The 18,251-nt window shown below is 37.0% G+C and overlaps 1 protein-coding gene across 1 annotated transcript; it reads right to left on the bottom strand.

Moving 5' to 3' along the window:
• Positions 1-3,779: 3,779 nt before the first annotated feature.
• Positions 3,780-17,337, bottom strand: LOC142638504 (uncharacterized). Its single transcript, XM_075812534.1, has 9 exons — positions 16,714-17,337; positions 7,639-8,746; positions 7,057-7,332; positions 6,640-6,942; positions 6,296-6,487; positions 5,804-6,193; positions 5,279-5,716; positions 4,448-4,831; positions 3,780-4,366 (listed from the first exon to the last, which is right to left on the bottom strand). The coding sequence occupies exons 1-9, from the start codon at positions 17,223-17,225 to the stop codon at positions 3,884-3,886; spliced, it is 4,086 nt and encodes a 1,361-aa protein (XP_075668649.1). The 5' UTR covers positions 17,226-17,337; the 3' UTR covers positions 3,780-3,883.
• Positions 17,338-18,251: the final 914 nt, after the last annotated feature.

Here is an 18,251-nt window from a genome sequence, read left to right as displayed (position 1 = left end):
AGAGCTGAACTTTGAAAACCAAGCTCGTGGAGCTTGTTTAAGACCATACAATGCATGTCAAAGGCAACAAACCTTGTTTGATTCAACAGAGAGACCTAAGGAGGTTGCATATAAACTTCTTCACTCAAATCCCCATTAAAGAATGCATTTTTAACATTCATCTGAAAAAGATCCCATTTTCTAGCAGCGGCGACAGCCAAGAGGGCATGAACAGATGAGATGCGAGCAACTGGAGCAAAGGTCTCTTCATAATCAATCTCATACTCCTGTGTAAAACCTTTTGCAACAAGACGAGCCTTATAGTGCTCAATGGACTCATCAGAGCGAGTCTTAATCTTCTAGATCCACTTATAACCAACCACGGACTGTCTAGGAGGGAGAGTAACCAGATCCCAAGTATGATTTTTGGTTAATGCATCAAGTTCTTCTTTCATTACAATTTGTCATAAAGGGTTAGTGGAAGCCTTACGATAGGTATGAGGCTCATGGAGTGTAGCAAAGGCAGTGTAACAATAATAATCAAGTAAATGTGTAGGAATGGATCTTACCCGGGTTGAGTGGCGAGGTGGAATGTCTTGTGGAGGATCTTCAGGCGGAGCAGGAGCAGGGGACCCAGGCTCTGGTTGGGGTAGCTCGTCATCAACCTGTTCATCTTCAACCTGTCTAGAAGGAATATCAAAAATATCTGGAGGTTGGATAGAGAAATCCAAAGGAGGATCAAGAGTATTTAGAAAAGGAACATGAGACTCGTCTAGAAAAACTTCTAAAACAGAAGAGATAGTTAGGGAAGAATGAAAGTGAGAGAGTTCAACAAACAAGCCGTGTTCCCAAAAAACAACATTACGAGAAACATGAAGACGATGAGACACAAGATCATAACACCGATACCCCTTTTGTGTTTCGCTATAACCAAGGAAACAGCAAAGTCTAGACCGAGGCTCAAGTTTGTTGTGCTCATGAGTCTGAAGAAGAACGAAACAAATAGATCCGAAAGAGCTAAGGTGATGATAATTAGGGGGTGACCCAAAGAGGTGCTCATACAGAGTTTGATTATGGATGACAGTGCTTGGAATGCGGTTAATGGCATGAACAGCATGAAGAGCAGTTTCACCCTAAAATGGAGGAGGAACTTTGGCAGAAAGAAGAAGAGCATGAACAGTGTCAAGAATGTGACGAAATTTTCGTTCAGCTCGACCATTTTGCTGAAAGGTACCTAGACAAGTTAGATGATATACTATGGCATAGGAGTGTAACAGAGCTTGAAAAGCATATTGAGTATATTCAAGAGCATTATCAGATCGAAAAAATTTGATACATTTGGAGAATTGTGTTTCAACCATTTTTGCAAAGCTACTGTATATTAGCAAAATTTCAGAACGAGATTTCATAGGAAAGATTCAACTATAACGAGAATAATCATCAATAACAACAACAAAATATCGAGATCCACCAATACTAGCAACAAGAGAAGGTCCCCAAACATCAAAATGAATTAACTTAAAAATGCTATTAGAAATAGAATCACTATTATTAAAAGGTAAAGCTGGCTGTTTTTCTAACTGGCATGAAGTACAATAAAAATTATCTTTGGACACAGAACCTAATAGACCCTTAGAAGCTAACTGTTGTACCCGAGAAGATGGTGCATGTCCAAGACGAGAATGCCAAAGTGTGAGAGAAGGTAAGGAAGAAACCGCAGCAACAGTAACAGACACTGGAGCAACATGTGGAAGATGAAGATTGTCCACGGGAAACATACGCCCAACTCTAGGACCGATTCCAAGCTCTTGTCCCATCCTTGGACCCTACACAATGCACCCAAAATAGTGAAAAATAAGGCGATATCCTAGTTCAGCTAATTGTCCCACAGAGCACAAATTATAGGATAGGTCAAGTACATGGAAGACCCTAGGAACAGAGATGTTAGAGGTTGAAACAAAACTTAGACTATTCCCATGCATGGTGGAACCATCAGCTATATGAATATTTAGAGGATGTGGTGTAGGGTCAAGTTTGGAGAATAAGAACAAGTGAGGTGTCATGTGATTGCAACAGGCAGAATCAAAAATCCAAGTTTAAGACTTACGGGGTAAAACTGAGAGAGCAGTGGAAAGAGATGCATTACCAACCATACGAACAGCTTGAGCTATGATCTCCTGTAGTTTAGTGGGTGAGAGGTTGATAGTGGATCCAAAAGACTAGGACTTAACTGAAATGGGAGGCATGGCGGAGTAGACTCAGTATTAGCAACTACAGCAGTAGATTTGTTGCGATGGTAACAAGTCTCAATAGTGTGGCCAGGACGCTTGCAATAGTTGCAGATCTTTTTGCTGTTCTGCTTGCGACGATGGCTAGAGCCAGAGGGATCACCTGATCGTTGAGGTTGCTCTATGGGTGGAGCAGAAGGAGTAAGAGCCAAAACATTAAACTTATTCTGGGCTTGAAGAGTTGCAAGGCGGGCTTCTTCTCTAACTAACTCATTCAGAGTAGTATCAAGAGAGGGAGGAGGACTACGATTAAGAAGCTAACCTCGAATGGTCTCATAGTCCTTGTGAAGTGACATCAGGAACTCATAAAGACGAAATTCATCTCTAACAGCAGCATATTGTTGAGCATCTTTTGAGCATGCCCAGGTTGGATCAGAAAGGTCAATTTGGTCCCAAATGAAGCGAAGCTGATCATAGTAGTCATTGATGGATTACCCTGGCTCTTGCCTGAGTTGATGCAATTCAACCACTAACTAATATTTCATGGATCTGTGAGTAGTGGAGTATCTTTTGGCCAACATATCCCATGCTAATTTTGCATCATCAAAGCTGCCCAACAGATTTGAGATGGAGGGAATGGAAGTGTTTCGAATCCATGTGAGGATCATGTGATTGTGACTATCTCATTCAATCATGCGACTAAGGAAGGCAGTATCTTCTTCACTTGCCCCCTTCACAGGAGTAGTGATTGCACCGGTACAATAATGCTAGAGCATGCGACCCTTAAGAAAACTGCGCATAGCTTGAGACCAAGATAAGTCATTCCTATTCCCCTCTAATACAGTATTGATGGGGCAAGAAAGAAAAACATCATTTTTATCAATTTAGAGACACAATATACAAAAACATACTGCAAAAATGAAATCTACTCAAAAAACTCAGTAAGGAGAACCTGGACTGCAAAAAGTCAATTCTGAGAAAAAGTCAACAGTCAAAGTCAACAGCCGATCAACGGTCAAAGTCAATGGTCCACTCGGTCAGAGGTGATGACGTCAACAAGATGACGTGTCGCTAACGTCAGCAGGTGACTGGATGCCGACGTAAGCTAAGGTTGATGTGGCATTGATGACGTCACGGATGACGTTAGCTGGAATTGATGACGGCGCGTGGGGTGCGTGGGATGCAGCACAGAATCTTTGAGCGGCGCGTGAAGGTGCATGCAAGCTCCGATGGCTTCACGGCTTCCACTAAGGTGTAGATCGGTGCAAGACGATCATAGTGGTACCTGCAAAAAACTAATCGGAGCAAGAGTTGCGGTGGTGCGAAAAGGGGCAGTGGTCTTTGCAGTGTGGAACTCCTCAACAACAACTGCTATAGGTCCGGAACCCAAGGATGATGTCTAGAAGACGTCGAAGGTTCAACGGCGAAAGGCTACGGCAACTGTTGTGACGGCAGAAGCGATGTTGAGAATGGAGTAACTGCTCTGATACCATGTTAGAAATACTATATGATTGTATTGTATTTCTCACTGAAACAATATACATGAGTGCCTTTATATAGGAGGCATATGAGTGTAGTACAAGTAAATATGAGTGCAATACAAGTAAGAATGTAGTACAAGAATGTGTGTTATACAAGTAATCTCGTTGGGCCTAAAGCCCATAATACTATACACGTTAACAATCATTATAAGGAAGTGATGCATTCTCGACCATTGCTTCAAAATAGGAGTGGCAATCTTTCTTATCATTCTCAAAAATCAAGTTGACCCCAAACTTCTTCACTTGGAAACCACCGCTTATGCATATTGAATACTCCACTTCATCTCCGGCTTCCAACAGATGTGGCATATGATGTAGCGATACAGGTTGCAACCACATATGTTCTTGACATGGTATTATGTGACTATTTTTTTGTTGACACTGCCACTCAATGCCCTTGGTTCTATTTTTGAATTTATAGGAAACAGTGAATCCCTTAATATCATGAAAGCTGCTTGCAAATACAGCACATAGAAACCACCCCCAAATCTCTTGCTTCATTAATGAAGGCACAACAAAAGATAAAATTGATCCCTTACTCACCACCAGGGCATCAAACCAGTCTGGAAACTCACCCCCAGGGCGGAAAACACTAAAACTGTCGGTTGCAATCAATTCCTAATACATTAAAATCATTAGTAATGAATTATGGTCCAAAAACCAAATTTGATCAAACAAGAATAGAGACGAGAGAGATACATTGAGAAGCTTGTTTTCTAGGTTACTAGTACGATTCTTCTTGAGCACTTTGGAGCAGCCAGAACATTGCAGTTGTTTTGATAGTTCCCAATTTAGTCCAGTAAAAATCCATACAAGGGGCGTGGTGTTGCTTGCATCCATCGCTTGTAAACCTGTTGGAAGCTCATCAAGTGATTGAAATCTTCTGCATAGCCTTAAATCAAGAATCGTGAGTTGATTAAGGAAATTGAATGCAACTTGCAAACGACTTGGATCGATTTTAGGAGCAAGCGAACTAAAATCTCTATCTTTTTCTCTGACAAAGAGAGCATCTATTCGTGTGGTATGACGAAAAACTTCATTTGCCAAACCCAATTTTAACGAGTTTTGCAAGGATGGATGCTCCTGTACAAAGTTTGTAGACAAATTTGTACATGAAAAAAAAAAAGTAGTGTCTATTCATTATTAAACAAAAAAAAAAAAAAAGAATACAATCATTTTGTTTTCTACATTTAAACTTAATCATAGACAGGGATGGGCCCAGGATTTTAAGCTAGTAGGAGTCGGAGTACAAAGAAAAAAAAAACCACTTAAGGGGAGGTAACCGGAAGGTTGATCCTACAAAATTAAGGGGAGGCAAAGAGAATATTAATTAGAACATAAAAACCACTCATGAAACTTTTTTATAATTGTAATATAAACAGGTCCTATTAGGTTGCATGAGAGTTATAAACTTCACCTGTAAATGGAAAATGTGATTTTCTTATCACCAGCCAATAATGCTTGATCTATTGAAGCAACTGCCTCAAGAAAATCATCTGTATAGGGCACGTGTACATTCTAGATCATTGCTTTACAATTGGATCGGAAATACTCCGTATCATTCCAATAAATCAGTTTGACCCCAAACTTCTTCAGTTGGAAACTCCCTCTAACTTGTATTGAATACTCCACTACATCCCCAGCTTCCAACATGCATACAATGCCATGTAGTGGTACAGAGTGCAACCACATATTTTCCTGACTTGGGTTTACACGACAATTCCTTTTTTCATACTGCCACTCGATGCCCTTGGTATTATTTTTGAATTTACATATAATATCAAATCCATGAATATCATGAAATTGGGTTGCAAATACAACACATAAAAGCCAACCTTGGATCTCTTGCTTCAGTGGTGTGGGTAAAACAACAAAAGATAAAATTGATCCCGTACTAATGTTGTCAAACCACTCTGGAATCTCACCCCGAGATAGGAAGCAACTAATACTGATGGTTGCAATCAATTCCTATTACATTACATCATGAGTAACGAGTTATGCTCCAAAATCCCAGTTCAATAAAACTAGAAATTAGAGAGAGAGAGAGAGACAGACCTCGAAAAGCTTTGTAGGACTCTTCTTTAATAGTTCAGAGTAATTTACATCTATCCATTTCAAGAGCGTGGCAAATTTTTCATAGATCGCTTCTAAACCTTTTGAAAGCTGCTTTATTAGTAGTGTTTTGCATGAGCTAGATTCAAGCTTGAGTCCATCAATGAAATCGATTACAACTGATAAATGAAATCGAGCGATGCTTGCTACTGACATTGTTAGAATGCTTGAAGATATTCGGAGCGATGCTCCCAATTGAATTTTTTTCGGTTGCATCCCAAGTCTTTCACAGTTTATGAGATCCTCCACCGCAAGATTGGTGAATCTTGAGAAAAGTTCAAGGTTTCTCTTTGGAAAATGCAAAGTGCTGATAAAATTCAACATTTCCAGAATCTGTTCTCCCACCCAAAAGAAAAGTATTGAATTAACGTCCCATTGAATTCAATATATCCAAACTATTCAAGCCCAGAAAGATGAAAACAAATACTTGCATACCTTGAAATGTCCGACTACTCTCATATCCAGTTTCTGGAGAGCCAAACCCTCTAGTTCACTTTTGAAGGTAGAAGTAGTCAGAACAAGAGTAGCTTTCTCCTTCCGAGGTGGTTGTGGCTGAGAAGGATGATGAGCTGCTGCACTCTCGGAGTGCCTTGGCTTCCCCCGAAAACAAAAGATGTAATCCTGCAACTGGTTGAGACAGCAATGGTCACGAATTTCAACCCCAGTACAAAAAATACTAGAATTGTCTTGTGCAATCAATTCCTCTTCAATTAATTCATGAGTAATGAGTTAAGGTCCAAAAACCCAGTTTTCTCAGATAAAAGAGAGGGAGAAATTACCTTCTTTGGGAAAATGTGAAATGCTTGCCTTCTTATTGATGGCGATTTGGGTTCAAGTCTTGTTTCCCTGTCGTTTACACGTTTCATGAACTCGTCAATCTCTTGGGGAAGCTCAAGGTTCTTACAGTAAGTAAGATCGAAAGTAACTAGTTTGTCGAGACATATAACAGACTTGTGAACCTTGACCAAACTATTGCAATTATTAAGAACCAACACCTCCAGATTGATGATCTCCGAGAAATCTGGTGTTTTCCTTAGGTTAGAGGAATGACTAAAATCAAGAAACTTCAACTTTCTTAGAATCTGCAAACCAACAACAAAAAGAAGAAAAATAAAAATAAAAATGAAATATAGAATTAATATCCGTATGAATTCAATAGATCTAAACCAGAAAGATGAAAAAATATACTTGCATACCTTGGTTCCTCTCCAAAGTTCTATCAATCTACTATAGGGCATGTAAATAGCAACAAGGTTTTCCATGTTTAATTCTGGTGGTATGGATTCCTGAGGGAACCCATACCATTCTAGATATCTTAGCCTCTTGGAAAGACATTGAAAGTTTCCCTGAAGTTGTGCATAATTTAGTTGAAGCACTCTTAGCCGATTCATATTCACAAATGCTCTGGATTCCACCGTTAAATTTTGGGTATTGAGCAAATTTAGCATAATGCCTTCAACAGATCTTGTTCCCTAATAAGAAAGAGCATTGTGTAAAAGTTAGATTTTAAGGAATTTCAATTTGCATGAATATAAAGAATAATAGGTTGTGTACATATAGAAACAAGGGTTGCGTCCTATAATTGATTGCGATGCAAAGGCAAAGTGCATTCTGCATTGCATGGTTTAAGGGAGAAGTACTGTGTCTCTAGTTCCTCAAGAAATGTGCTATGATGAATACACAGTAACAAATATTCTACTATTTTTACACTAAATGAGATAGGTTGGTTTTATATTCTGATCCAACCAACATTATAGTTCAGGCATCTAAAATATTACCTCGTGAGATTGTAGTACATCAAGGACATCCTTTGGAGACCATAGTCGGCTACGTTCTCCAGGAAATTTGGGGGATTCATTGCGGACAACTTCTCTACCCATGTCTCTGATGATATCATGCATTGTCAACTGGTTGGAGCAATCAATAACAAGGCATCGACTAACCAAAACTCCCAGATCGCTTTCAAGGATTAAATTTGAGTCTTGGTCCCCTTGGAGTATTTTGAATAAATAATTTTTTTCTATTCCAACAAAAAAACATGCAATATCTAGAAACAACTCTTTCTGTGTGTCACTTAGTGACTGAACACACACCATAATCTTCTTTTGAATTTCTTCATTAGGGATTTGTCTTAATCTTTCCAATGTACCTTTCCATTCAGTTGTGCTCATATTGGACAGAAAAGAACCTAAAACTTTGAGTGTCAGTGGAAGCCCTCTAGCATAATATATTACTTCCTTTGATAACTCTACATAATTTTCCTCAGGCTCCTTTTTTCCAAATGCATGCAGACTCAAAAGCTCAATAGACTCATGATAATTCAAAGCTAGCGGCATATATATCTCATTAATCTCATCCAATTTGAAAATAGAATTATCTCTTGTTGTAATGATAATTATACTTCCTGGTTGAAAATAACTACGCCTAATTGCCAGTTGATCTAATTGGTCCCAGTGATCCACGTCATCTAGAACAAGAAGAGCCCTTATACACCATGCTCTATTTTTTATTATCGTTGTTCCTTTGGCAGCACCTTCTACTTTTATATTGCCATTTCCATGAACGCTGGAGAGAATCTGTTCCTGTAAATCAATTATACCTCGTGATTTCTTAGCAATTTCTCCTACATTTTCAAGAAAGCAACTTGCTTCGAACTTTATTCGTAGTTGGTTATAGATAGCTTTGGCAATTGTTGTTTTACCAATGCCGCCAATCCCCCAAATCCCAACCATACAAACATCATTGGAATGTTTGCTTAATAGCTTTTTGAGTTCCTGCATTCGAGACCCAATGCCAACTTGGTAGGGTGCAACAGTAAGGTGTGCCAGCTCATTTAGTTTGCCAGAAATGTCATCAATAATTTTTCCTATAAACTTTGACTCAAAACTGCCGATTGTATACACAGTAAAAATAGAAATCAGTAATAATCTAATAATATAATAAGATGAAATTATCCTTGAAAAATATAATAAAATTGAAAAATCCCACGAAAATGTAATTGGTTCCATGTATGTTTTCGGATAAAGAATAAACTATTTCAAAAGTGATAGTAGTAGCCAATATCTGAACAGAAGATCCTATTCCATTGGAAACTCGAGTGCTACAGTTCTACATCTATAATAATCAGGGGCGGCACTACTTTATGTGCAGTTCAGGGTTGAACCCCTGACTTTCTTTTCTTTTTTTGAAGAGGTGAACCCGACTTGAATTTTATATATATATATATATATTTATTTATTTATTAGTTTAATTTATCCTTAAAAATATTTTTGGAGCAGGGCTGATCTACGTTTTTTTTTTTTTAACTTTTGTCCACCTAATTCTAAATCCTTGCTCCATCTCTACAAATCATAGACCTCTCTCTCTCTCTCTCTCTCTCTCTCTCTCTCTCTCATCTCTCTTTTTTTATTTGACTTTTTTGTCATTTTCGACTTTAAGAGTAAAAAGTGAGTGTTTGTAAGTTGAGAGTGTCTTTTTATTTATCATAAAATTTATATTATGTGTGTGTGTGTTTGATGATGATTGTGCGAATTTTTTTTTTTTTTTTGGCTATAACCTTATTTATATGAATTGTGATGTGTGTGTATAGTATAAATATAATATAAATTTATATAATTTAATAATTATAAAATACATAGAGTTTGTTACATGTGTGTATTGTTTTTTTTTTTTTTTGGGGTAAATTGGATAGATAATATTAATTAGGAAATACTGTCAAGGGATACACTTGAGCAAGCCCTGGTCCGAGACAACCCCAGGGAATCAACCAACAAAAAGGGGTTAATAGTAGAAGGAAGGGATACATAGCGATTACAACCAGAAGATAAATTAGCTCCCAATTTCACTAAAGCATCGGCATAGCAATTTGCCTCTCTGTAGCAGTGAGACATCCTAGCCTGAGGCAGCTGCAGTAGAAGTTCCCTGCAATCATCAACAAGACTAGATAGGTCCCCATTAGAAGTGATATTGCTAAAAGAAATTGTTGTAGATGCAATAAGCTCCACTTCTACCGTATGAGCCTTTTGATTCCACACATAAAGCTAAGTCTTCCCTTAGAGCAAACAACTCTGCTGCTATACTAGAAGCAACACTTATTGGTTTGACAAAACCTATAATCCATTGCCCAGTACTGTCTCTAACTAGTCCTCCACACCCAGCTAAGCCACTAGCACCCATCACGAACCCATCTATGTTCAACTTAAGCCATCCCGCAGCTGGCTTTGTCCATCTCACCTCCGTAGATACCTTGGACTTATCTTCACCTAAGCCACTCACACAGTAGAAGTACTCCCTGACTTGCATCTCAACTGCTCTCAACAAGAAAGGATTGGCTGCTTGTTGCTTGAAATCCCTTTGGTTACACTAGAGCCAAAGGTTCTAGATTCCAAACAAAAAGAAGGTGCTCCAAGGGTAGTCTTTATTCTCTGCCTTAAGAGAGCTTCTAGCATTGGCTTCAATCTAGCTTTCAAGGCCAGAGGGTCTGGGGGCAGCTGGCAGAATTCCAAAAATCTTTGGCTTTTTGACAGTCCCTAAGGACATGAATAATATCTTCACTCATATTAGGATAGACATCACAGCCACCTAGTCCAACAATGCCTCTTTAAATGAGGACACTCTTGACAAATATATTGTGATACACGCATTTCCAGAGAAAGACATGGATCTTAAGCAAAGAGTTTAGTTTCCATAACCACTTGCCATGGAAGTCAGGGGTGTCAGGATTCTCACCAATGGCCAGAAGATAGGCATTCTTAGAGTCAAATCCTCTGTTCGAGCTAGATATTCAGCTTCGTTTGTCCCCTCTCATTGAGATTCTTCAAAGAAGAGTGGCTAGAATAGCACTTTGGATTAGGCTATTAAAATCAACAAACAGATTACCCAAGTCCAAGCTCCCATTAACCATTACATCCTTAACTAATAGCCTATCCTCTTCTCTGAGCAAGGGGCCTTCAATCAAGGATCTTACAGAGCCTATACTAAGCCATTTATCATGCCAAAAACTCAAGTTGTTGTTGCTGCCAATAATCCATTTGGATCTCTTCTCATACACATTAGAACCCTTCTTCACTGCTACCCAGACTCTTGACTTGGCTCCTTTGCTAGGAATCGTCCTCCATTGGTACTTTTTCTTCAAAAACTTCTGCTCGTTTTGCATTGCTAGAATTTTCCATTCTCCAACATAATTTTACAACCAAAGCCAAATTCCTCCCTTTAGCTTCTGGTAGGCCCAGTCCGCCTTTGGCTTTAGGTTTAATAACCTTTCCCCAATTGACCATGTGCATCCTTTTTGCCTCTTCGGTGGAACCCCAAAGGAAATTCTTGTTGATTCTGACCAACCCATTTTGCACTCTATTTGGGAGGATACAACCTTGCACAACATAGGACGGGACAACTGAGATAACTGATTGAGAGTGAATAATCCTCCCTACCATGGACAACATCTTAGCTTTCCAACCCTAAAGCTTGTTTTGGACTCTTTCAAGGACAAAGTTGAAGTCTTGCGAAGTTGACCCTAGGTATTTTCCTAAGTTGAGGGTGGAGCTAATTCCCAAAACATCACACAACTCACTACACTAGTCCTAACTTACGTTAGGGGAGAAGTAGACTTTTAATTTGTTGTGGCTGATCTTCTAGCTCGAGAACTCACAGAAGGAATCAAGAGCTTCTCTAACATTACAACAGTTCTTCATGTCAGTTCTGGTAAAAAGAACCAAATCATTAGCAAAGAATAAGTGGTAGAAGGCAGGGCCATTTAAGAAGGTCTTCCCAAGGTTCCATAACTTTGCTTCACATTTCTCTGAAATAGGGAATCCTAGCATTTCCTTACACATAATAAACAAATACGGTGATAGAGGGTTTCCTTGATGGATGCCTCTAGATGGCAAGAAAGGATCAAGTTTCCCCCTATTGAAAAGGACAGAGATAGAGGAGCTAGAGACACAACTTATGATCAATTTAATAAGAGATTTAGGGAGCTTAAAGAGATTTCAGATGTCCCAAATGAAGTGTCATTCTAGCCTATGAGTATGTGGATGAATGTAGTCACATTATGGCCTTTGATGCCTCAACCGATAAGGTGATTGTCGAGAGCGCTAGTGACAGTGAGGATTCTTCTGATGAGGAAGTACCCAAGAAATTGACCCTTTAGGAAGCCTATGATAAGTTATGCACTGAATTCATAAAATTTGAAAAGACTTCTCATCTTTGTAGAAAAAAGCTTAATAAGGCAAAAATTGAAAAAGCTGATCTATTAGTCAAACTGGATGAGATTACAAGGTTAGTTGAGACTTTGTTGTGGAGAACACCTCATTAGAAGAGAAGGTCAATAATCTCGAGGTTGAGCTTAGCTAAGCTAGAACTCAAATAGAAAGGATGTCCAGTGCAAAGCTTAATGAGGTATTGAGTGCTCAAAAGCCTAGTTCTGATAAGACTGCCTTAGGATATATTATTTCCTCCGGCCCCTCTTCTTCCACGGCTTCTGGATCAAGGACTGTCATTGTGCCTTAATCTGAGAAAGGTAATAAAGGTATGAAATCCAAAACTAATTTGGCTAGCTCTAAATCCTTTGTTAGACCTCATGTTTGTCACTATTGTGGTGTTTCTGGATACATTCGTCCTAATTGCTTCAAGTTATATCCTCAAAAGCAAGTGTCCAAACGGTCACAGGTTTCCTCTCAAGGACCTACACCTTTGTTTGGAGAGTTATTAAAAGTTTTGAGTTTTTAAACTCAATTTCAGGAGAATCTTAATTCTTCTATGTCCTTTAGTAGACATGCTAGGACATGTGCCTTTTCATCTTCACGGCCAAAGACTCGTGTTGTGTGGGTGAGAAATGAGCCTAAGTCTTAATTGTCTTTTCTGTTTGTCCTCTACTTTAATTCTTTCTATCTATAGTAGGACTCTCTTTGCTTGATTTCTTATTTGCTTTTGGAATCATGCTTTCATGCATCTGCACCTTTTTATCATGCCTTCATGCACTTGCATTTTTCTTTCATGCTTTCATGTTGTCTGTCTATTTTTGTTTGGTTGTTTAGTTTTTTTTTTTTTTCAAAATAAAAAAGGGAAAAATCAGAAAAATACAAAAACAGTGTGTTTGTGTACATTAGTTCTTGTGAATCTTAAAATGGTCATTGAAACAAAATTCTCTAAACTTTGTATCACTTGTAACTTAGATGAGCATCTCTATGCACAACTAAGCAAGTAAGTTTTGTGACTCTTTGTTTGTGATGAGTAAGGTTAAGTGATCTCTTATACTTAACACTTGTATCACTCTTTTTGATGAAAATGACTAGTAAATCTTAAGAGAAAGGCATAAATAACCATTTCACCACTGTTACCCGCCAATCATGACATAACATATGTATGCTTCGGCATAGCAAAAGTGCAATGTCAAAAAGCTTAACATAATTGGGTATTTCTTTTCTCTTTTATATACCCATACATGATATGCTTAATAAAAAGAAAAATATGCAAAGAAAATAAAATCAAAAAGAACAAAATGCTTTAAAACATGATTGTAAGCGTGTATTCTAGGAGATGTGGGAGCTATAGGATGTATCTCGAAGGTGATAGTCCCCATCAAACAGTTATGATCGTATATGAGTTAAATTGATTCACTTATACCTCAAATCGTCATAACATAGAGACACATATGCAATCTTGCGATGTTTTCACACACAACACGCAAAATTCTTTTCTATTTTTGATACATGTGTAGGTACAATGTGATTTGGCCATCACAAGATTTACATGCATTAATGTATGCTCACTAAACTATCTTGACTTGTTTTTTGAAATATAAAATTGGTTAGACTTGTTTTGTGTGTGTGTGTGTGTATGTTTTGGATCAAAATGCATGACATTTTTTTCTTGATTGAGAGATGTTTTTGAGAGATCAAAATGTTGTTTAGATCCTTGGTTGAGTTGCATGTTTGATTACATTCATATCTGTGTTTTTCTCCTCTTTGAAAAACTGTTTTTAAGTAATCTCGACAGCTCCTTGAAACCTCTCGACAGGTAGGCTATCTATCGAGCTCTTCCGCTTTTTCTTATTGCAATCTCGATAGCTTCTCGACAGCTTCTTGATCCATCGAGGTTGGCTCAATAGCTTCTCGACACCTCTCGATCAATCGAGATTCTCTTGCATGCATTGTTTTTCATATGTTTTGCATCTTTCTTTTATCTTGTCATCCATAGCATCTTGTTTTATTACGTTTATGCATTTATATGGATTCCTTGTGCCCCTTTGATCATCCTTGATTGTCTTTTTGTTTCTCAGTTAAGCTTTCTAACTTTTTGTACCCTTTGTCAATCGTGACAAAAAAGGGTAGAATTTGTGGGGAATTTGTGGTTTCTTTTTTAAGATTCTACAAGTTAGGAGGAGAAATACACGCCCTTGTAAAAGGGAGTTGTGTTTCTTCTTAATAGGGGGTAGTGTTTACCTCCTTGTTGTTGTAGGAGCTACTTTTAGCTTCTTCTTCTTGTACACCAGTCTTGTGACCATGTTTGCATACATTGTACTTATCTTTGATATATATGTGATGATGTATGTTTTCTTCACCTATCTCCACGTGTTGTTTCTTTTCTATCTTTATACACATGTTTCTTTATTGTATACAATTTATTATTTCTACTTCACACAAAGATGCCTTGATGTGTTTTGTTTAAAGTGTTTCAAAAATATAGGTTGCCAAAGTCTACTTGTCATAACCTCTCTTCTTGCAATTTTCAAGAATTTTTGTTAGGGTAGATTTTATTGTACTTAACAAGTGAGTATGAGTTGAGTGATTTATGATTTCTCTCATATGTTCATTTGTTTGTTGTGGTTTTGTTGTGGATTGTCAAATGGGGAGATTTTTAAGGACATATTTTATATAATTGGCTAATCCTTTGACAAAACGCACTTTACTTGTTTTTGGGTAGATCTAGGATGTGTTTAATACTTCAAAGAACATGTTATTCAAGTTTAGTATTAAAGCCATGAAGACTAGATCAAGAAACAAGTGAAGAAAAACTGTTCACTAAAGCTGAACAGATAGCTCGACACCTCCGGATAGATAGCTCGACAGCTTCTCGATAGATAGCTATCTATCGAGGTTTAATGAGGCTCGACAAATACTATCTATTGAGGCATCTATCGAGGTTACAGAAATAATTTTCAGATCTGATTTTCGATCAATACTTATGTATTTATGTAGGGTTTCTTTTCTCACAACCCTAGACATATATAAGGCTTATTTTAGAGGCCGTCACATAAGAGAATATAAGGAGAACACAAGCAAAAGGTGACAAAAGTCTTATTCTCTCTTAAAGAAGCTACTGCGTCTTTTGCGCCTTAGGATCTTGTAACCAAATTCGTGTAGAGGAGTTAGTCACGTACTGGGATTCGTGTAAAGGAGTTAGTCACGTACTGGGATCTGTACATCAAAATGGTGGCGTTTATATATTGAAAAGTTCAAAGGTTCTGAAGCAGTAGAAAGTTTCTACTATGAGTTCATCTACGAGAATTATAGAGGCTAGAGAAAAAGGTTTTGTACTAGATTTGAAACTTCTCTTTACTATAGTGGATTGCTTTTCAGGAAGGTTTCTCCCTAAGTTTTTTACTGTGAAACTGGTTGGTTTCATTGGTTTTCCTAGATCATCATATATTGTCTTATTTACTTTTCCACTGCATATGATTCTGACATGATATTGATATTTGTTTGTTTGAACAAATTTTACTCATAATAAACCTAATTAACAACTTGAATTTAAAACTTGTTAATTCTATCAACTGGAGTCTAAATTTCCCAACAGTTTTTTTTTTAGAAGTGCTAAATTCATAACATTTTCACAATAAATTCTAGGTGTTAAGTTGTTACTAGTTCTAATTTGAACCCACCATTGAAATTATTTTTTTAACCACCAATAACGGCCAATAACATCCTACTACTTAGAATTTATTGTAAAAGTATCGTGAAAAATATAGTAAGCATAGAATTTATTTTTTGTAAAAAAAAATACTATTTTATTTATTGGCTGATATTATGGTTTAATTAATAATATTAAAATAAAAGAAATAACTCTGTTGGTTAAAATTAGGGGGCCTTTTTTTTACTCGGGGCCTTAGGCGACTGCCTCTCTTGCTTATATGCTAGAGCCAGCTGTACTCCCCAACAAGCTTGTCTCTATACAATATACACACTCCAAAACTAGGAGATGCTTTTGCTTCCTTTTTTTTTTTTTTTTGTACTGCACTGGAGTTTGGCACCCTCTTCCCTCGACCTCTCTCATTCTAAGAACTCACAGTACATCTTTACTCAATAAAGTGAAAAACGTTCATGAGTGTGTGTTGTTATCATGTTATAATAGTCTTTTGTTATAAAGTTAGTGATTCATGAAAAAAAAAAAGTAGAATTAGTGATTGTTCAAACATTTGATTAATTGAGTAGACATTTAATGTATTGTTTATGTTTGAATGAGCGTGGCTATGTGAGACAATTTAATTAGGTGTTAGTGGGTTGAATTTTATCATTTAATTTAAAATATTTTTATAAAAAACAATGATAAATAGATAATAACAACAGCATAAAAATAAAAATATTATATAAATTTAACAAAATAAAATGGTCACACTTGCTCATATTAACAATAAATAATGACAATTTATAATAAACTATCTTGCAATGATATCAAAATATAAAAACTAATGAAGGAAATTGTAAAACTTTATGTATATGTTTTTTTTTTAATCGATAACGTGATATATATATATATATATATATATATAATTTAAATACCTTAAAGACCCGAGAAAAAAAATTCGTGGGCGCCACTGATAATAAGAATAAATCGAGCAAGAAAATGAATTTTACCGATTTTCATCATTTTTCGAGTCCCACCCGGACAAGCTTGCAGCCTCAGTCAAAGCATCTCTCCACCTCTTCACCTCGTCTACCTCAAAACACCCCTCATGACTGACAAACGCTTTTTCCAAACTCCCCTTTTGACTTTTAATGTGGGAAGGACAAACCTCGTAGAAAACGGGCAGCACAATTTGTTGCAAGTTTTGTTTGCATTCCATTATCTTCGCCAGCTCTCTGAGACACCATTCCGAATCAGCGTAGTTTTCTGAGAACACTATAACGGCAATCCTGGACTTCTGAATTGCCTTCTCAAGCTCGGTCCAGATATCTTTCCCTCTCTCAAGCTTTCTGTTATCGTCAAAGCTGTGAATCCCTCTCCGGTCCAACGCAGCAAAGAGGTGATCGGTAAACTTGTAGCGGGTATCTTCGCCACGGAAACTAACAAAGACATCATAAATCCATGTTTGGTTGGATGAGGATGGGGATGAAGAAGAAGAAGAAGAACAGGTTTTTTGCGCCATATGATGAATGAAACCAGAGCAAATTGACAAAAATCAGTGCACCGTGTTTGGTGGATTATATTTTGTGTGATTGTCTAACAAAAAAAATGGAAAAAAACTTTAAAAATGGGCATTGAAGAGTGAAGACTGAAGTTACTGAGAGGCATCCCGGACACGCTTTGGCTTAAAGTGGCTTTGTTGTTAAAACTTAAAAAGCTTTTATTAAAGGGCTTCGCATTATACAGGCTCCACGCGTCTGCTTTTGTTTCTTTGTCGTGTCTCACATTTTTTTTTTTTTCCGTTTCATATTCTTTGACTGCTGAATCAGAATAGTGACAGTACGCTTTACACTCGTACTAGAATAGTGTCTCATGACTTTCGTTATCCCTTTTTTTCCTTTACAGCAAATAAAATTACTTTAAAGCAATAATTTTTTTTTTTTTTTTTAATTTTGAATCGATGATTACCTTTTGCTTCAAGTTTTGGTTTTTCCTTCTCAAAAAGGAAAAAAAAAAAAAAAGTTTTGGTTTTTGATGTTTACTCCAGATTTCATATTATTGTGCAAATTAGATATATTATAAATTTGTATTTGTATTCAATGCCACATTATTCAAAATTATGCCTCGGTACAATTGTACAAACACGGCCAAATCCAAAAAATAAAATCTTAATATTAGAAAAGGGTAGGTGATGAATGAAATCAATTCCACAAACAGAACAAAAGGATTTTTAAACGAAGGAATTTACATTAAGGACCGAAATAAATTGAAACAAGAAGCAAAAGAAGCCTGCATGCATTTAACTGAACTAGAAACAACTCATTGTAAAGCATATCTACAACAATTAATGCTAAACATCCAAGGAATTTTACAACTTTAATACAACATCATAATTAACATGTTGAGTTGGCATGATGTTGTAAATAATGCAGCATCACTTTAGCATCACTTTTATTCTACACCAATTACAATCTATTATCTTAGTTGAGAAAAAAATTATGAAATTTGTGATGTATCTAGATTTATTGTCATATTAAAACTATACAAT

This window comes from Castanea sativa, chromosome 6 (assembly GCF_040712315.1).
Source record: "Castanea sativa cultivar Marrone di Chiusa Pesio chromosome 6, ASM4071231v1".
Lineage (NCBI taxonomy): Eukaryota > Viridiplantae > Streptophyta > Magnoliopsida > Fagales > Fagaceae > Castanea > Castanea sativa.
Note: the sequence above shows the minus strand (reverse complement) of the source record. Positions and strands in the feature narration are given on the sequence as shown.

Coding starts and splice junctions, on each gene's coding strand:
- LOC142638504 (XM_075812534.1), bottom strand. CDS start 17,225: ATGGCGCAAAAAACCTGTTCTTCTTCTTCTTCTTCATCCCCATCCTCA. Junction 6,943..7,056: donor AACTTTGGAGAGGAACCAAG/GTATGCAAGTAT, acceptor GTTGGTTTGCAG/ATTCTAAGAAAGTTGAAGTT. Junction 4,367..4,447: donor TAGAAAACAAGCTTCTCAAT/GTATCTCTCTCG, acceptor TTAATGTATTAG/GAATTGATTGCAACCGACAG.